Below are 20,975 nucleotides of genomic sequence, written 5' to 3'. Positions count from 1 at the left end.
AAATGTCTTATAATTACGTCAGGAATACGTGTTCCTTAAAATAACATTACTTTGATGACCAAAAGTTGTTCCGGATCGCCGGCCGTCGGACGCTGCGATCAGCTGATTGCTACACGCGATGTGTGCATGTCTGAGTGTGTGCGTAAAAGGAAGGGACAGAGTGAGTGAAAGAAAGAGAGAAAGAGAGAAACAACCGCCTCCGCAATGGCGATGCTCCTTCGATTGTCATCGACATTGTCGTCAACGACTTCAGACTGATCGATATATTGATTTTCCGGCTCAGCTGAGAGATACATCGCGTGTAGCAATCAGCTGATCGCAGCGTCCAACGTTATTTTAAGGAACACATTCCTGACGTAATTATAAGACATTTTCTTCTTTACCAAAATTTTATTTAAAGCATAATTTTATGCTATAAGATAAAATAGTTAGCGACTCATGCGGCGGTAATCACTCGTCGAACGGTCAGCTGCGCCTGCGCTCGCGGTGTGCCGCGCCGTTCCTATCTGCCTTCTGTACTCGACGTGTGATTTGCTAACTATTTTTGCTTATAACTCAAAAACTAAGCTTCAAATCATATTTTGATAAAGGAAAAATTATCTTAAAATTGTGTCAGGAATACGTCATTTTACGGACGGAAGGTTGTTCTGGGACACCCTGTATATTTCAATGCATCAAAATTGCTCACTGTCGCTACTGTATATATTTATACTGTGACGATACCGTTTCTACATCATAGACTGAGTATAAGTCTATGCTCTACACCATACGACATGACTGGAGTACTTTCGAACGCATCCAGAGATACTGGTAAAATGGAGGGGTAAGGTAGAGATGGACATAAATGAGATGCATCGGAATGCAATCTTGTTCAGCTTTCGGATCGGAATGCCATTCGGTTTCTTTCGGGTAAACTCGGTTCAGTTCTATTCAGCTATTGTGGCTAGTGTTTCGCGGTGAACTATTCGACGCACATTGAAGTTGTTGATACCTCTCTTATCATTGCAGAATAGACTTTGTCTACATATTTTATATGTTTATGGTCTCTGGCGCCTATATTATTCCAAAGGTAAAACCGCCATTTTTGTACGCGCCATCTGGCACTCGCGGCGACAAAGTATCGAATACATTATTGTGAACAGTTTCGTTGGGTTTCCTCTCGTCGAAGATTTTGTTATCGTTCTTATCGTGTTGAGGTGTGACAGATCTCGCAAGCACGTCTTCAGAGTATTCCGCGAGTTTAATATTTATTCTGCTGTGAAAATTAATTTCTCGCTTAAATCTAACCTCAATTCTTGATTTTCGATTCGATAATTTATCATTCTACGAAACATTAAATTGAATTTTTTGTCGTATGAGGAATTAGTATTTAACTATAATATTCAACTGTTCAATTAATTTTTTTTGCTATTTTAATTCTAAAACAAAAAATGGAATTATTTTAATGGATATCTTTAAGTCGAGAGATTCTATGTTGCGACTGGGGTTTAAGAACATTTTAAGATATATTTATAGAACTTGTAATTAAAGTTTCCAATCAAAAACAAATCCCATTTAGAGTTTCTAAATTCTTTGTACAAATTTATTATATAATAATTGTTACTAACATTGGCATTGAGAGCGAAGTGCTTTTTGTAGCACTAGCAATTTTGTTAAAAAAATTGATTACTTCAAAATTGCAGTATATCATAAATGGAAAGGTGATTATAGTAGAAACTATTAAAATGCATAGCAGCAAAACTGTAATCAGCACTGAATTTTTCAGTAATTAAGGTATTTTATTTTACTATGAAAATTTTGTACAATGATAGAGATATAATATAGAATAAAATATAATGAAATTGTAAGGAAAATCTATTAGTTCTGAACTTACATGACATGATTAGATGTTTAACAATATTTTTATTTTGTATATGCCATTAGAATAGAAATAGAAATAGAAAAAAAGGTGAAAAAATAAGAGATTTAATAATTTAATATTTTACTATTTCTTAATACTAGTAAATTAAGATTTATAATCAGTATATTATATATATGTACTTTATATTTTTATTTTTCTTAAATCTTATTATTACGCATGTTATAAATATGAGAGAGAAAAAGAGAGAATAATAAAAATGTTATATATTTTACAGCAAAAAATATACAGAAGATACCAGATTACAATTAGCCACATGCTGGAGAGCAAGTTTAAATGATTCTGAAGAAAATGCCAAACTCTGAAATTAATAAGTGTGATCATAATTATAGTGAATCAGAACCAGTTCAGAATGCTGTCAATTCTGACAATAACACTATCAACAAGGAATCCAAAATGGCACCTATTATGGGCCAAATTAAGGATATCGATGAGCTAAAGAAGATTGCGCCTCGTGTTCGACTACAAGATACTAAGAGCTTGAATGAATTAACAAGGATTTCATCCTTAAGTAATAGCAGTAGTAAATCACAGCAGAGCAAGTTGTCCATTTCTGAGAGAACTCAGCAAGAATTAAAAAAATATTGCCGTACTTGTGCTGGTCTAAAATTACCCTTGGTATGTTTTTTCTTAACTTCTAAACATTAAATAAGATTGTAGTTTTATATAAAATATATTTTAAAATAAAACAAAGTATCTAAATAAATAATAATATAAAATACACAAAGAAGAATCTGCCTAAAACAGACATTCAATATTACTGCCTCTTAATGTATAAATTATAACTATGTAACTAAGGTAAATAAATAGATAATAAAAGATAAGTAAATAGATAAATAATAATTTAAACAAAAGTTTAATGACAAGCTTGGTTTTCTCTTGTTATATTACACATGCATGCTAAAATCTGCTACATGAAATTATATAAATATAAACTATAATGTAAATATGTTCATAATCAATTAAATATCTAATATATATGTATTATATATTATAAAGCAGAATATGCTAGTTACTTTGTCATCAAAATGTTACCTTACACCTGTAATTTAAATAACTTCATGTAACAGTCTTTAGTATGCTGTTAAGTGTAAGTGTAAGTAAATATACTATAAATGGAAGAAAATTATAAAAAATAATTATAAATAATTGTAAATAAAAGAAAAAATAGATTCTAGAAAAGCAGAATCTTAGAATATTGAATCTATTTTAATCTCTTGATAATCATGATTATTTATTATAAAGGGAGAGAGGAAAGAGATTATTGGTAATAATTAGATTAATTATAATATCGATAATGATATTGATAATAATATTGATAATTTTTATTATAACAAAATAACATACAAGTTATTATTATTTAGTTACAAATTCTTAAAAGTGTAAAGTTCAATGTTGACTATTTTACTTAGACTTGTTTTATAAAATTACAGGAAGCAAAAGTGTTTGGAGCATATATTTATGAATATTAAATGAATTGTATCTTAGACAATAAGAAATAAAAAGAAAAAGATTATATTAGATCTTTGTGTATAAAATGTATCGATAATTTCTAAAGAAATAAAATACAAGATAATTATTTAAAAACTTAGAGAGAAATTAAACTTTATAATTCTTTTTTATAAATAGAAAAAATTGGAGAAACTTGATCTGACTTTGTGATACAATGTTTTTACTTTTTGTTAATATACTTACAACGTTCAATTATACTTATTTTTCAAACCTATAAATCGATTTTTCTAATGAGAAAATTATTTTATGCATTTTATTATTGAGAAACTAATTGTATGTCTTTATACAGAATAATGATTCTGTTCCCACTACTGATGCATATTACAGGTGGACATATTTAGTGAAAAGGGTATAAAATTACGATTGAGCCAGCAAATCAAGCATTTGGAAGTGAATCCTTATGATAGTCTTTCTACGCAGATGTGCATGGACTGCATATGTGATCTTAAAATGAGTTACAAATTCTTCATGCAGATCAAAAAGGCTGAGGTAAAACTCAAATCCATTCATGTCAACTTGACAACTGATAATGTCGCAAAAAAAGCGGAATCGATTAATGAGTCTTTGATAACAAAGCAGACGAAGCAACCATCCTGTTTAGGTAATATACATCTTCATAATTTTCATATTTTTTTATTACATTTTTTTACTTTTATTAAAGATTTATATATTATAGAATCTCTTATTGAGTATAGTGTACTATTATATATATATATATATATATATATATAGAGAGAGAGAGAGAGAGAGAGAGAGACAGAGCGAGAGAGAGTAGAATATTACAGAATGTCCCAGAATTTGACAATATGGAATGTACAGCGTGATTATGCTAGTAGCTTCAAAGTTTGGTTTTCAGAAAACTTTTTATTTTTTATCACTTAAAACTTACATAAAAACTTCTAGTGCATGTGGACATTTTGAACAATGAATTCAAAATTGTTCAAAATATCTGCAGTTTAAAGAAAATAGTTCAATTTTTATAACTTGCAAATTTGAATTCTAAAATATGTATATCATAATATTTATATATGTATATCATAATATTTATTTAAAGAAATTTTTAAAAAACTTGCGAGAAAAAATTTTTTTTCCAGAAATAAAACAAGATTGCCAATCACTTTCCACGATCCAACAAAATTCATCTTTATCTTCAACAAACCAAGAAAGTCAAATAATTACGAGAAATCAAGAAGATAACTCTGCTCCTAAAATTTGTGCCATCTTTTCATTGAATAAGGAGTTAAAGATGGAAGAAGAAGGAGCGCAAGTGGGTGGAGGAATCTTCGAGGAAATAGCAGAGGCAGAGGACGAAGAATCCATCGAGGAATTTGATCCTGAAGATCCAGCTTTTCAAGAAGATGAAGAAGAAGAATTTTCAAGGTCTCCAGCTGCTGTTTATAAATATGACATGTTAGCAAAGTCTTATGTGCGAGTAGAAGAAGGTGAAGAAATAGTCTCCTTGAAATCTGAGATTACACAGACTTCAGAGGGAGAAGGAGAAAATCAAAAAGAAGGAATGAAACAACCAAATATTCTGAAAAGAAGATTGTTAATGTCAACAACAGCAGGAAAAAGTTGGGAAAAAGATGAAGTGCAGACCGAGATGGAGAATAGTCCAAAGGAGTGCAAGATGCAAAAATTAGACTTGAATAATCCATTGAGTGTGAACAATACTCCACATGAAGATGGAATTATGTACGTGACTGTGAAAGGATCCAAACCAAACGAGCTTTTATTAGTGAAGGTGAGCGAATATATAAAACGGTATCTTATAATAAATATAAGAGATTGATGTGACGATTTTAAGTAAAATATGTTCGGGTGTTGATGATTGAGTAAAATTGATTAAAATTCCGTAAAATTTTATTTAATATTAACCAATTAATATTTAATTAGTATTATTATTTGTAGTATTATTATTCACTCTTGTTGTTTATTTTATTTAATTATGTTTATAATTGTTATTTATGTTTTATTAAATCTTGTTATTTATTTTATTTAATTAATATTTATAAAAGTATTTTATAACATATTTTGTATTCTTAAGTATATCATATTTATCACGCCATTAAGCCTAATATTTAGTTTATTTTTATACTTAGGATTGTCTTACATAAGATACTATTTGACCATTTCATTGGCTGAATGATATTTTAAAATAACCTAGGACTAGACTTAAAATGATCTTAAATCTAAGAACAGAAATTAATGCCAGCAGAAATTAATACATATCTTTTCTTCTTTTAATATTTTTTATTTTTGCTTAATTATATTTAGTTTTTTATTTTTTTTATTTGTTTTATGTAAGAATTTCTTCCTTTTCTTTGTATTTTAAATTAACTCATTTTTACATGCAAATTATGCTACACTTCATATATTTTATCTAGTTTTCACTTTCTTAAACAAAAATTAGTTTTATCTCATTATAAAATGTATGAAAATGATATACATACAGGGTATTTCAGGTTTTTTCAGCCAAACTGTGCCAGTATGTTGTATGAATAGAAATGAAAAAATGTCTTATAAACATAAGTTTACAAATGCTTTATTAAAAAGTTATAACAAAAATAAAATGAAATAAAAACAGACTGGTTCTTGTTATTAATCGAGTAAATCTTATTAAAAATTATGTAAACAGATTAGGTAAATAAGTCGTTAACTCATTCTCATACAGTACCACATTAATAAATAATGAAAGGAATAAAAAATATAAAGAGCTAAAGAGCGCTAATCCCTGCAAAAAAATTTATGTAATATTAATAAATTAGATAGATAAAATACACAACATATATTGCATTGGTTTTTGTAATCTTTAGTGTTTTTATTGTGCTCAACGTGTGTGTTAAATATTATTGTATTAATAATAATAAAGACAAATCTGTTATCATTTCATTTTTAGTATAACTTTTTAATAAAGTATTTGTAAGGTTGTCTATATATATTTTGTTTAATTTTTATTCGTACAACATACTGGCACAGAAAAAACCTAAAATACCCTCTGTGTGTGTGTGTGTGTGTGTGCGCGCGCGCAGGCGTGCGTGCGGGTACAATTGCGATCTCTTCTTATTTTATTTTATTCTAGGTTTTTATCTCGTTGTTTTATCTATTTTTAATTTCTTTTATTTAATATTTTTATTCTTTCTTTTTTTTTACTTTTTATTTATAGATTTTTTAATTTTTTTTGTGCTTTAATTTTCTGTACTTTTATTTCTTTTCTTTCTCTTTATTATTTCGTTTTATTTTAACTTTATTTTTAAAATTCAAGAAATTTTATTATTTTATTCATATATACCTGTATAATTACATCATATTATTAATATCATAATTACATTTTCTATTTTTCTGATAGGTTAAAAAAATGGATAAACCCATGGAATCAAAACGTACAACATCCTCCACTGATTTCTTCCAGCCTGTTGAACGTTTCCTCAAACGCTATGAACCCCTTGCATCGCGGGACTCCTCATCTCGACGTCCTGATGCCCGCGAGCAAATAATTGAGGAACAAATAGAAGAATATAAAAAGAAACGTGAAAAAGTCCTCGGAAATCAATCAGCAAAGACCTTTATCGTGAACGAAATGCAAAAAGAAGTACAAGAAGAACAAATTTGCATCACAAGCCCCAAAAAGGAAAAAGAAATAATAGTTTTAACAAAAGAAGAAGATGAAGAGAAAGAGAAAGAAGAAGAAGTGAAAGAAAATGAAAAAGTCGACGAAAATCAGGAAAAGATTAATAATAATACGAAGGAACATGTTTTGAAGTTATCAAGAGAAAAGGTGAAATGGGAAGAGGCGAAACAGAAGAAAGAAAGTCTGCAGAATCAGGAATCCGATGATACTGAAAAAAATTTGGAGAAGTTGATAAGAATCTTGGGAGAGAAGGAGAAGAATTTGCAGGTAATTTCTATATAATCTCCATAAAATTCAATTTCCTGTATTATAAGCGTGCAAGAAAATAAATCTTACAAAAATTGTTAAACATTTATCAAGATTTATTAAGTGTACTTTTTGTATGAGAGTTCAACCCTTATAAAAATTAATGCATGTAACGATTGTGTTCTTTATATTTTATTTAATGTAGTATGTTGTTTTTTTTTTTACTTTTTTTTTACTTTTTTTTACTTTATAAAATAGTTGATATTTTTAGTATTTAAGTTATTTAAGAGATAGATTTAATAATTATATAATAATAAATATAAAATAATTCAGAAAAATTAATTTTTATGTAATTCATAAAAGTTTTCATATGTATATTGTATGTAACTATATCATTAAAAAGAAATGCAAGGCGAATTCATCATTGCATCTACAGAATTATAAAAAATTAAACATCAAGGTGTGATGTAAATAAATTTTTTTTATATTTATATTATTTGGTTTACTCTTTTTCTAAATTTCTTATTTCTTTATCTCTACTTTCACTTTTATCTAAATTTTTCTCATATAATTATATTTATTTTCTCTTTCTCAATTTTTTTTCTTTATTTTAGGAATTCCAAGAATATTTGAAACAGCGCAAGATCGTTCTTACTCGACTCAAAGACGAAGATGTAATCTCTCTCTACGAAGAATGTTTTTCCATCACATTGCAATTACCTCCTAAATCCTTGCCAGATCTTATAGACATTCAACCATCTGTCAATATATTTTCCACAGAACGCGATCTAGAATGTGATTACTGTCCGGAAACTTTTTCTAATCGCGATATTCTCGAGGAACATCTCAAAGTTCACGACTATCGCATCCTTCACTATTGCGACGACTGTGAGGAAGAATTTCCAACTAATAAAGCAAAGAGAAATCACAATGTTATTTGTATAAGAAAATTAATTTGCAAATATTGTGATCTACTTTTGGATTCCAGAGGAAAAAAACGTCAACATGAGCAAAAACATATTGATGCTCTTTATGGACAACTTTGCGAAGTTTGCGGAGAAAGATTCAAACATCAGGGAACTCTGGACCAGCACTTGAAAACACAACATACAATTCTAGAAAAAATTTATCAGTGTCCAAAGTGTCCAAAAAAATTTGCTTTTAAACAAAAACTAAGTTTTCATCTGAAATCGGTACACACAACTTTAAGAGCATATCTTTGTGAAGATTGTGGTGCAGATTTTAAGAATCCTGCAAGTTTAAGGCATCATAGAATCAGAAAACATCAACCGATCGGAAACAAGAGGGAATGTCCCGTTTGCAGGAAATTAGTGCCGTTTTATAGTTTATCCAAACATATGCACACACACAAAGCTTATAGTATTCAGTGCCCACATTGTGACAAGATGTTTAAAAATAGTTCGACCTTGAAGCAACACGTAAGGATTCACGAAGATCAAAGACAGTATCGTTGTGATACTTGCGGGGTTGGATTTAATCGAAGAGATGGTTTGAGGCTGCACATGAAAGTGCATGAAAAAACGGGTAGTAGGGGCTTGAAAGAATGTTCTTGCCAAGTTTGTGGAGAAAAATTCCCAAATCATTCGACTTTAGTGATTCATAGAAACAGAGTGCATAAGGATGGCAGGCAATATACATGTCATATTTGTAATAGATCAATGATTTCGACAAAATCACTCGAATGGCATATGTCACATATTCATAATGAGTCGATGCCAGGTAATGTGCGTTTTGATGTTGAAAATATCAAGTTAGCATTCCATATCTTCATATCTATTTTGTACTTAATTGTTATAAAACATTTTCTGATATATTTTAGAAACTTTAGAACGCCTTTTGTAGAAAAACCAGAAGTCTATGAAAATTCTAAAAATATATTAACTTTTTGAATATCAAAATTTATTCGAACTATTCTATGAAAACACTTTCTCTCAAAGTATATTTAATTTTTTGGAACTAAGAACCTTTGACAATGGAATCTAAAAGAGAAATGATTTATATTGAAGAAATCATCTCTGTATTTGTTTATAGAAAATACGTTTTGAAAAGACATTTAAAGTGTTTTAAACAAATTTTTTAAATATAATATATAAAATTTTTTATTTATTTCTCTAAATATTATAACCTTATGTTATCTTTAAATATTTAATTATAATTGTATATCTGTTTTATATAGTAAATAGTTTTTTTTTTTACATTCTCATATTAATATAGTAAAATATAATTCTATTAAAACATATACACATTTAATACTCAATTATTTTTGTATTATTTATTCAGTTAATGGTAAATTATATATAATAAAATACAATATATGTTATATACATATATACATTACATACAATAATATTTTTGTGCGTGCGTGCATGTGTATAATCAATAATATAAACGTTTAAAGATAATATTTTTTGCAGGTGTTATCCGTGACGAGTCCGGTCTGCCTGAAAAAAAACGAGTTTCCTGCTACCACTGCAATAAAACCTTTAAAACGGAAATGATACTGCGTACACACATTAAAAACACTCATATGGAAAAGGATCCAATGAAATGCACTGACTGCGAAGAGACTTTTACATCCGAAGTACGTCTACGTCATCATATGATGGTTGCACACAATCGTCTCGAGGGCACGTTGGCGTGTCCCCACTGTCCGAAACGATTCGTGAACCAATTAAGGCTAAAGACTCACATGATTTCTCATTCTGAAGAAAGGCCGTATACTTGTGAGATTTGCGGTTTCAACTTGAAGACAAAGATCCAGCTGATTAAGCACCATCAAAATAGACACAGTGACGAGAGACCCTTGCAGTGCAGGTAAATAAAGCATAATTTCATTAGAGAGATTAATTTCTTGCACTATATAGACGTGGCATAAAATTTAAAATAAATTACTTCTTGTATATGTATATAGTTATATATATATATATATATATAACTATATATATCCTATACACGGAAAGGTGCTACGAGTGATCACGGACACCCTATATATATATATATATATATATATATATGAGGTGTCCGTGACCATCCGTAGCACCTTTTTATTTTCTTGGAAACAGAACGTTTTAGAGAAAAATGTTCAGACAAAAGTTGTACGGTTTTGAGGAGGCCATAAGATGGTACCATTGGTTTGACCTTGAATAGTTGTTTGAAGGTCATGTAAAGGTCACGTTAATTTTTTAAAATGGAACATCCTATTTTTTATTGCATATTCTTGTAGCTTACTTCGAGAGCTATCCAAAATACTTACGATAAAGTATTTTTCATTACATATTTTTTGAGTTATGAGACTTGAAAGTTGCAATATTTTGACATAAAATACAAGATATCTCGTAAAATATTCATTTTTCGATTATTTTACTCTAATAGTTTTATGCACAGAATAATGAGACAAATCAATTGGTGTAAAGAAAACACATAGTTATCTTTAAGAAAAAATCTGAATTTGCAACTAGCAGTTACACATTTTCACTTTAACATAATTATGTGTTTTAATTACGCCAATTGATTTGTCTCATTATTTTGTGCATAAAAGTATTAGGATAAGATAATCGAAAAATGAATATTTTACGAGATATCTTGTATTTTATGTCAAAATATTGCAACTTTCAAGTCTCATAACTCAAAAAATACTTTATCATAAGTGTTTTGGATAGCTCTCGAGGTAAGCTAATATATAGGGTGTTTCATTAAAAAAATTCAAGGTGACCTTTAAATGACTTTCAAACAACTATTCAAGATCAAACCAATGGTACCATCTTATGGCCTCCTTAAAATCGTACAACTTTTGTCTGAAACATTTTTCTCTAAAATGCTCTGTATCCAAAATAAAAGGGTAGTACGGGTGGTCATGGACACCCTGTATATATAAATCAATAATCAATAATATAAATGGTTATACATAATATTTCTTGATTTCTTGAAAGATCATTTTCAAATTTTAAATTGTCTCAAACATCACATATAAAAGACTATATTAACTAACTAGTATAACAATATATTGTGTAAAATATATGTTATGAACTGAATTTTGTAAGGTGTTTCAATTTCAGGATTTAACTTAATTTATTCAAAATTTTTATCTTGAAAAATTTTTATAATGTTCAATTTTATAAAATTTATTAACTTTGTAGAATTAATAAATAATACGATTTATGTCATATACATAATAATAGTGTATTGCATACCGAAACAATTATTTTTGAAAAAACTTTGAAGAAATAAAAATTAAGCAGACTTTATTATGTTTTTAATAGAAAAATTATCTATATATATATATATATATATATATATATATATATATATATATATATATATATATATATATATATTACTATCGAGTATAGTTCGATAATATCAATTAATAAAAACGCAATCAGTAGCACAATGGAAATGTTGACAAAAATGATATTGTTAATCATTTATTATTGACTCACCATCTATTTATCGTTTGTTCAATGTTTTAGATATTGTCCCTGGCGGTGCAAACAAGTGAGTGCTCTCGTCTGCCATGAACGCACGCACACCAATGAACGTCCGTATTCGTGCAGTGTATGTCGGCAGCGATTCAAATATCTTGGAGATAAAAACAAGCATGAGCGACGTCACGAAAGCCTTGGCGGTTCGGGCTTTAAACGTATTGTACCTGGACGGAATATCAAACCAAAAGTGCGCGCCGATGATTCCTCTGGATCTGAACAGGGTTCAATCAAGGATTCTGTAAATCAGCAAAACATCCAGATTGTTGAACAGCAATATGGAGAGCAACAGGAAGAGCAATATGAACAGGAAGAAGAACAGATTGTTAAATTCGAACGGGAGCAGATTGTGAAGTTTGAAGATCCCGAGGAATACGAACAAGTTTATGAACAGGTGAGAAAATATTTCTTATTTTTAGATTTTTTTTAATGAAAATGTAACAAAAAGCAAAAAGTACAATAACAAGCAGATATACTTTTTAAATTGTGTGCGTGCGTGCGTGCGTGCGTGCGTGCGTGCGTGCGTGCGTGCGTGCGTGCGTGCGTGCGTGCGTGCGTGTAATTTGGTTTAATATTCCTCCCAGGAATATATATATGTATGTACGTATATGTATGATTATCATACATACACAATTTTACAATATAAACAAATAATTAAAATATTAAAATTTAATAATAATATTATTATTATTGCCATTGAACAATATAATAGCTTATATTAATTATTTTGGTAAAAGTGCATAAAAGGTGCACTCACGGATGCACACCTCACGGATTTTATCGCTACTTAAATATATTGTATGGGGGGGTGTGGGTGTTCTGAGTAATTCCCCGCAAGAATAGAGTGGGAGACGGCATTGGTTTAGGAGATATAACAAAATGAAATTTCATATTTTTCATGCTGTTCCTTCGGTTTTATAAACTGATAATACCAACAGTGAGGTTTGTTTACGTCCTACTAATGTATGTGACACATATGTTGTCAAAGTTCGACGTATTATTGCAAATTTATTTATTTAACATGTGATTCTCTGTTGAATGAACCACTTGATATTAATTTTTATTAATGATATATATTTTAATATTTTCATAACACACACACACGGCGGATGCAAGGGGGGCCGTCGGCCACCTCTCTCCCACACCTACCCCGTCCACCTCGCTTCGCATATACGTTGCAAGACAAAGTTCACATGGGTTTGCAATTTTCCACGCGAAGCGAGATAGACGGGGTGGGTGCGGGAGGGGAGGCCGAAGGCCCTCCTTGCAGCCCCCGTGTGTGTGCGTGCGTGCGTGCGTGCGTGCGTGCGTGCGTGCGTGTTATGAAAATATTGAAAATATATCTCATTAATAAATATTATTCATATATATATCATTAATAAAAATTAATACCAGTGGTTCATTCACAACAGTATAGATATCCCTCAAATAATGTAAACAAAAAGATAATAAGATATCAAAATAAGCTCTTATAATAAAAATTAAAAATTATCAATTTTAATGGCTAGTAAGATCAAATCGCTGTTCTTGGAGCGCTTACTAGCCATTGAAATAGATAATTTTTAATGTAAACAAAAACTTTTTCCGTGTCGCACATTATTAGGACGGAAATAAACCTCACTGTTGGTATTATCAATGTATAAAACCGAAGGAACAGCGTGAAAAGTATGAAATTTCATTTTGTTATATCTCCTAAACCAATGCCCCTACTTAATTCCTGCGGGGAATTACTCAGAACAACTCCCCGAACAATATATGTAAGTAAATAGTAAGAAAATCGGAGAGATGTTACCTTTTATGCACTTTTACCATTATTTTAACCAGTATAAATTTGTATAACTTTTGTTTGTATTACTACAGTTTATTGTCCATTGTAGCATTATTCCTGGATGAAAAATATATCACAAAGTTCTGAATATTTTTTTTCTGCAATGCTTAATGAAGGAGGAATTATCAAATAAAATTCATTTTATTAGCATCATTTATAGATGTATACCTGTCTAAGGGTCATTTTGCTCTTCTTTCAATGATTTCAATCCTTGATTCATTTGCAGAATAAATAATATCAAAATTTCTAGCAATATAATTATTGTATTAATTTTGTTTAATTGTGTGTTATACTCCATTTTATATGCAGTAAATATTGCAATACACAGATATATATATATATATATATATATATATATAAATAATTATGTTAAAATAAATTTTCAAAAATGTGATACATAACTTTTTTATTATTTTACATGCAATGATCTTATTATAAAAAAAATTAAAAATCTATTTATTTAAACTGCATTTTTTTCTATACAGTGTTTCATTTTAATTAATATAGTCAAGTATGTCTGAAAATTAAGGGACTTTAGACAAATATATTTCTATATACAGGATGTTAAAAAAGTGTCGCATACGCTCAGTGCCATTCGATAGAGAATGAAAATCTAAGAAAAAATGTCTAATACTATTTTTCGATGCGATGAATAATTTCGCCGCAATTAATTATTGTAATCAGTCAATCAGCGCGGAGCTACAAGAGGAAGCCAGGGGCGAAGCGCACAAAGTGAGAAGCGAGAGCATGAGCGCGGTAGTCGTCGCACAGTGGGCATAAAGTCGCTTTTTGTGGACAAAAATCGTTCGACGGCTTAATTCTCAACCGATTGCAATGAATTTTTTTTAAAATACACATCATTTACTGTACTATAGCGGAGATCTGCACATTTTTTGATATTAACAATTTGTTAATTAACAAAAAATCGTAGTGTTATATATTTTTTGATGTTTTCATAATTCTTTCAATCTTGATATATAAGGGTTTTCTGGGTCGCTGATTACGAAACCGTCACTCAAATTTCAAAATAAAAAAAAAATAAAAAAACAAAAAAACAAAAATGGGGCTATAAGCTCGCTAGGTCCACGTCCTTAGTCCCGGGTAAACGCGAGTAATTGAAAGGTACTCTTATTAGAACTATAAAATGTACTTTTTTAAATATTATTAAACTATGAAGTGTACTTATTTTAATATTATAATTATTGCCGTTAATAATTAAAACACATGTATACAAAATTTTACGAAATTTGTCCTTACATTTTTAGTTCACAGCCGCCATATTGAATCCGCCATTTTGAATTTTGAAATTTGAGTGACGGTTTCGTAATCAGCGATCCAGAAAATCCTTATATATCAAGATTGAAGGAATTATGAAAACATCAAAAAATATATAACACTACGATTTTTTGTTAATTAACAAATTGTAATATCAAAAAATGTGCAGGTCTCTGCTATAGTACAGTAAATGACGTGTATTTAAAAAAAAAATTTATTGCAATCGGTTGAGAATTCAGCCGTCGAACGATTTTTGTCCACAAAAAGCGACTTTATGCCCACTGTGCGTCGCGCCACAGCCTTTCTCACTTCGCGCGCTTCGCCCCTGGCTTCCTCTTGTATCTCCGCGCTGATTAACTGATTGCAATAATTAATTGCGGTGAAATTATTCATCGCATCGAAAAATAGTATTAGACATTTTTTCTTAGATTTTCATTCTCTATCGAATGGCACTGAGCGTATGCGACACTTTTTTAACACCCTGTATATGTGTGTGTGTGCGTGTACGTGTACGTGTGCGTGCGCGCGCGCGCGCGTGTGTGTGTGTATACATAATGTATAGAATCAAAAATATTTTAGACAAAAATTGTTTGATTCGAAAAGGGAAAGAAAGGGTAGAGATATTAGTTTAACTTTGAGTGTAAGAATCAACGTCAAGTAAAAAAGGCTTTTTTTAAATAAAACCACTCTAATTTTTTTACATAACTTGATTCCTCACAATATTGATGTAAAAAGTTATAAGGGTATTAATGACCAACAATTGAATAGTTTGAGATATTTTATACTTTAATATAATTTTACATAATTTGAATATTATTTTAAATAAACTCAAGTATCTCGTAAAATATTTATTTCTCAATTATATCATAAGATTTTGTCAAATTAAAATATAAAATATCTTATAAATTATTCAATTTTGAACTATTTTCATAATTTTTTACGCCAAATATTGCAAGGAAATTGATTTATATAAAAAACTCAGAGTAATTCTGTAAGTAATAATGGAGAGACACCAGTTCAGATACGCTGTAGCAATCATCTATCCGTGGCAGCGGCTGTCGTAGTCTGTGTAAGGCATTCACATCTTTCAATTCGAAAAATGATTGTAAACAATATTTTACTCGAAAAATATGTGAGGCATGAGTGACTGAATTGAGAATCGAACGCGAGACCTTTTGCTTTCCAGGCAACTATTTTTACCACCCGAACTACTTAGACCTTTTGCTTAATGTCATTTTGCATACAGTAAAAAAGTAATATGACTCAAGAGAAAGTGGAAGAAGGATCTGGTGTCTAACTCCGTTAGGTCTCTTACAGTAGCTGCTGCCTATGGATGTAGCACTCACACTGTCAGGATGAAGAAATCCGTACTACGGATAGTGTAACTCCAGAGTGATGCGTTTGATATCTCATTCACCAGCTGATAGCTGGACTATGGATGCTAGTCTAGGGTCATACTCCACAAGACCCCTCTAAAGAATACAAATATTCCCTGCTATTTCTTGAACAATGGTCAGTACTCTTTGGAGTGGGCGAGTAACTCTTAGCCGGCCTCCAAATATTCCCCTAAATTCTAAAGGGAGTTCTATATTACCGACTAAAATCTGACCTAACATGCAAGGTGCTTCCGTGTTAAATGGCCGAACTTATAATATGAATTGGGGACCTTAAAAACAAATAAAAATTTCCTCTAGAAGATTGCTCGCAAACGCTTTATTCAAGAGATATCGCTTGTTAAGTTACAGAACCATAGGAATAAATAATGTCGAAATATTTCGGTTTTGTCTTTGTTTTGAAGATTGAAGGTCATTGATAGGCTTCTGTTTTCTTACAAATAGAAATTCCTTCCATTTGTACCAAATAATTGTTAGTTCATTGAATACTTTCGTGGAGTAAAGTAGTATAATATGCCTTTTGGAAAATATTCCTTTGAATTTGAGAATAAACTCCTGGTTTCAATTGGATAGATGTCCTGCTCATTATGGTAGAGATCCTCGACAATGGCTTAATGTTCATTTTCCTGGAAAATGGATCGGTCGTACTGGACCTGTAGCTTGGCCTCCGCGTTCACCGGATTTAACGCCTTTAGATTTTTTGTATGGAGTATTCTCAAGCAAAAAGTATATGAAAGTGTATGAAATCTATTAATGATCTTCAATCATTACAACAGAGGATAGTACAAGCGTGCGAAGAAATTACAGATGTACAATGTCAGTCATCCACTCGTTTTGTGATCGATAGGTGCAATGCTTGTCTCCGAGCTAGAGGTTATCATTTTGAACAAAATATTTAATAATTATAAGTTTTGGTTAAAATTTTGCTGTAAAGCAGTAAAAGAGATGAACCTAGATTATTTCGACATTATTCATTCCTATGGTTCTGTAACTTAACAAGTTGATATCTTTTGAATGAACCGTTTGCGAGCAAATTTTCAGAGGAAATTTTTGTTTGTTTTGAGGTCTCAAATTCATATTTTAAGATTGGCCATTTAACACGGGAGCACCCTGTATATTTGCTTTATATAAAAGTTTTGCAGTTTATATACATACGAAATAATATACTACACTCGGAATTGAGTGAAGAAATATTAATTAACTTGGAGAATGAACTTAGAAGTCTAGAACCAATATTTTCCTATTTGAATTCAAGTTAAAGTTCATGATTTTTATTAGGCTTCTATAAGTTCATAAACATTTCGTCATGCAATTCCTACTAGAGCAGCATCCTATTTTGCGTGTGTGAGTGCGCGCGCGCGCGTGCGTGCGTGTGTGTATACAGGATGTTCCGTAAAGATTGAATTAACTTTCGTGAGCAGATAAAGCGCATTAAACTGAACAAAAAAGTCCTTTACCATTTTTATTGAAATATTAATTAAAAAATATTGACGAATGAGAGCGCGTTTCGCGCAGTTAGACTGTGAGACGTAGTCAACGAAAAACAACCATACTTTTCGTTGCTGTGTAACCTAACCTAACCTGCGTGACACTTCGCCGCTGGAACACCTAGAGTGTACGGCCCATGGTCTAGCCGTGAAAAGCGCGTGCTCATTCGCTGAGCATTTATAATTAATATTTTAATAATTATTGCGAAAACCGCAAAATGGTAGGACTTTTCTATTCAGTTTAATGCGCTCTACCTGCTCACGAATGTCAATCTTTACGAGATACCCTGTACATGCACACACACACACACACACACACACACACACACACACACACACACACACACACACACACACACACACACACACACACACACACACACACACACACACACACACACACACACACACACACACACACACACACACACACACACACACACACACACACACACACACACACACACACACACACACACACACACACACACACACACACACACACACACACACACACACACACACACACACACACACACACACACACACACACACACACACACACACACACACACACACACACACACACACACACACACACACACACACACACACACACACGCACGCACACACACACACACTGCAAAACTTTTATATTAAAAATATATTGTTATGTTAATTAGATTTTTTTCGGTAATACAGATGACTTCGGCTTCTAAAGTTATTGTGTTTTACTGACCAGAAATCTAACCTAACGTAACAATATATTTGCTTAACACGAGATTTTAGAAATTTATACATAATAATACGATATACAATTATATAAAATAAAGTATTTTCATGCTAAGTCTCGAAACACTATTCAAATCAAAATGTTTTTATTTTTCTAAGCTCATTTATAAAAGCTCACAAATATTCCTTCATGTAATTCCTAGTGTGAACATGTTACATACAATTCATAATGCAAACCTATCTTATTTTATATGTACTATAAACTTTTATAATAAACAAATATGTTGTTTCGTTAAATTAGATTTTGGTCGGTAATACAAACGACTTTAGAATTCTTTTTTAAGGTCAAATATAGCCTTATTTTTTTTTTTTCTTTGAACCAAACAACTTTTGTCTGAAACATTTTTTTCTAAAACCCTTTGATTTCTAGATTTCAATTATAATAAAGCACCTGTATATTGTTTCTTTCGAGATTATTTCATAATGTTGTTGCTTTTCTAGGAATATGAAGAAACTTCGAGAGAGGCATCAGAAGCTACAGAAGTGATTATGAACATAGAAGATTCCAATGTGTACACAGAGGAAGTTACGGCTGACAATATGGAGCCTAGTCCTGAAATCATGACAGATGAAATTATAACGAATGATATTTTACAATCTGGTACCGCTGTAGTGCATCTACAACGACAGGACGATACGGGGAAGATTCAAATGATACCGGTGATGCTATCCTTGCCCGATCTATCCGACACGAATGCCGAAGTCAATCTTGCAACTGCATCTATCGTGTATAACAATTAGATTTAATTTTTTCTACTATAAAATTCTATAGAATCTTGAATTGAATGTACTCATAAAAATTCCTGAATATTTAAGTCTTTAAATCCTATTTAACATCTTCAAATCTTGGATTGAATTTTTAATTTTTCAGATATAATGATAAAGATACATAAGAAATGCTACAAAAAATATTGAGATTTTTATTTTAGCCTGAATATCTTATTTATAGGAGAAATCTTATAGAGAAATCTTATACTGAAAAATTCTGCAGTATCTATAAAATGTTCTGGTTCTTTTTTACAGACTCTAATATATATTTTTTGTATTTAAAGCAAGATTTTTTAAATTCTTCAGATTTCTTCAAACTTTAAAAAGTTCTAGGATTTTAACTTTTAGAAAAAATTACGAAAAGAATCTTTAACTTTTATATCCTCAGTGATCCTATCAAGATTTATAGGATGTAACATAAGACACACTCTGTGGTAGTATTTTCATTCGAACCCATAGACATGTCTATGTTTGAACCTCTCTCATGAGAATAATGCCAGAGCAATTTATGATACACTTATGTTGAAAACAAAAAATAATTGAAGAAATCAGTTGAAGACTTCATTGTTACTGCTAAAAATTAATTGATTCTGACATATATTATAAGAAAAAAATTTACATAATTCCTCACGTCTAATGTATGATATCAGTGAGAAACCAGAAATTTTAAAAAGAAAGTTGTAAAATATTGCAAGAAAAATAAGATTTTGTAAGATTAAAGATTATAAAATGCAAAGAAAGGAAGAGAAGACAAAAACTCTGATAAAAAAAAATTTTTTTAAATTGAAGATTCTAAAGTGCAAAAAAGAAAGGAGATTCATATAAATATTTATGTTACAAAAAAATACTTGATACATAAAAGAAAAGAATTGAAGAAATTGTAGAAAATAGAAAAATATGCTAGAAGATTTGTAAGTTGTAAATGAGAAGACGAGACAAAGCTTAACATGAAGATAAAAATTAGAAATCGAAGACTATAAGATGCGAAAAATAAAAAATAGAGACTCTCGAAAACGTTTAGTTTTGTAGAATAGCACAGTATGTAAACTATTTTGTATAAATCGGTGAAAAAGTAAAATGTATTCGTGCATTTGTACATGCGTGTATGTATGCGCGCGTGCGATGTGTGTATGTGTTTGTCGCAAGCCATGTATGCGTGTTATGTATTAAATAAGTCATTCTATATCACATTATCTTTGTATCATTCTTTGTGAATATTGCACACTTCTTTTTAACAAACTATCAGTCTGTTCTTTTTATCTGCATTTTTCAACTTTTGCCTTTTTCGAGTATAAAATTTATTATTATTATCTTACCATATTCACATTATAACTATTTTAATTTTGGCTTGTCAAATGTAGTCTCTGAGTCTATCAACAATTGGACATGTGAGGCAATATCATTTTATTATTATTAGTGTTATTACTATTATTATCATTGTTAGTCACACTATATTTTTTACTATTACTATAATTATTATTACTATCACACTACATTTTCCTCTATTTTCTTCTTTTTCCTATGTCTATATGTAAGTATATACTTATTTCATTTAAATAAAAAAATGCAAGAAAATATAGCTAAAGAAACTTGTGTATATCTAATGTAATTATAAAAGTCCT

At 30.3% G+C, this 20,975-nt stretch overlaps 1 protein-coding gene and 1 long non-coding RNA gene across 5 annotated transcripts; one reads left to right on the top strand and one right to left on the bottom strand.

Annotated features, from left to right (window-relative positions):
• The first annotated feature begins 930 nt into the window (after positions 1 to 930).
• On the top strand, positions 931 to 20,546 carry LOC140666519 (uncharacterized). Of its 3 annotated transcripts, none has more exons than XM_072893782.1 (10): positions 931 to 1,069; positions 1,683 to 1,773; positions 2,136 to 2,536; positions 3,758 to 4,031; positions 4,525 to 5,174; positions 6,780 to 7,328; positions 7,922 to 9,047; positions 9,743 to 10,142; positions 11,798 to 12,203; positions 19,027 to 20,546. In XM_072893782.1, exons 3-10 carry the CDS (start codon positions 2,195 to 2,197, stop codon positions 19,324 to 19,326), a joined length of 4,047 nt encoding a protein of 1,348 aa, XP_072749883.1. In that variant the 5' UTR covers positions 931 to 1,069; positions 1,683 to 1,773; positions 2,136 to 2,194; the 3' UTR covers positions 19,327 to 20,546. The 3 variants fall into 3 exon arrangements, with proteins under 3 accessions (XP_072749883.1, XP_072749885.1, XP_072749884.1); XM_072893783.1 differs by lacking the exon at positions 931 to 1,069 and adding an exon at positions 1,106 to 1,196; XM_072893784.1 differs by lacking the exon at positions 1,683 to 1,773 and having other exon boundaries at positions 932 to 1,069.
• On the bottom strand, positions 9,633 to 11,905 carry LOC140666520 (uncharacterized). 2 transcript variants are annotated; one of them, XR_012046768.1, is made up of 3 exons: positions 11,768 to 11,905; positions 9,841 to 10,130; positions 9,633 to 9,765 (listed from the first exon to the last, which is right to left on the bottom strand). It is a non-coding gene; the product is annotated as an uncharacterized lncRNA (long non-coding RNA). The 2 variants fall into 2 exon arrangements; XR_012046767.1 differs by having other exon boundaries at positions 9,641 to 9,769.
• Positions 20,547 to 20,975: the final 429 nt, after the last annotated feature.

Source organism: Anoplolepis gracilipes, chromosome 6 (assembly GCF_047496725.1).
Source record: "Anoplolepis gracilipes chromosome 6, ASM4749672v1, whole genome shotgun sequence".
NCBI classification, from domain to species: Eukaryota; Metazoa; Arthropoda; class Insecta; order Hymenoptera; family Formicidae; genus Anoplolepis; species Anoplolepis gracilipes.
The sequence above is the reverse complement of the archived record's forward strand: the minus strand, read 5'-3'. Positions and strand labels throughout refer to the sequence as shown.

Excerpts from the sequence above, each read along its gene's own strand:
- LOC140666519 (XM_072893782.1), top strand. The coding sequence starts at position 2,195 with ATGATTCTGAAGAAAATGCCAAACTCTGAAATTAATAAGTGTGATCAT. Across the intron at positions 2,537-3,757 it reads CTGGTCTAAAATTACCCTTG|GTGGACATATTTAGTGAAAA; the intron begins GTATGTTTTTTC and ends TGCATATTACAG. Across the intron at positions 9,048-9,742 it reads TCATAATGAGTCGATGCCAG|GTGTTATCCGTGACGAGTCC; the intron begins GTAATGTGCGTT and ends TATTTTTTGCAG.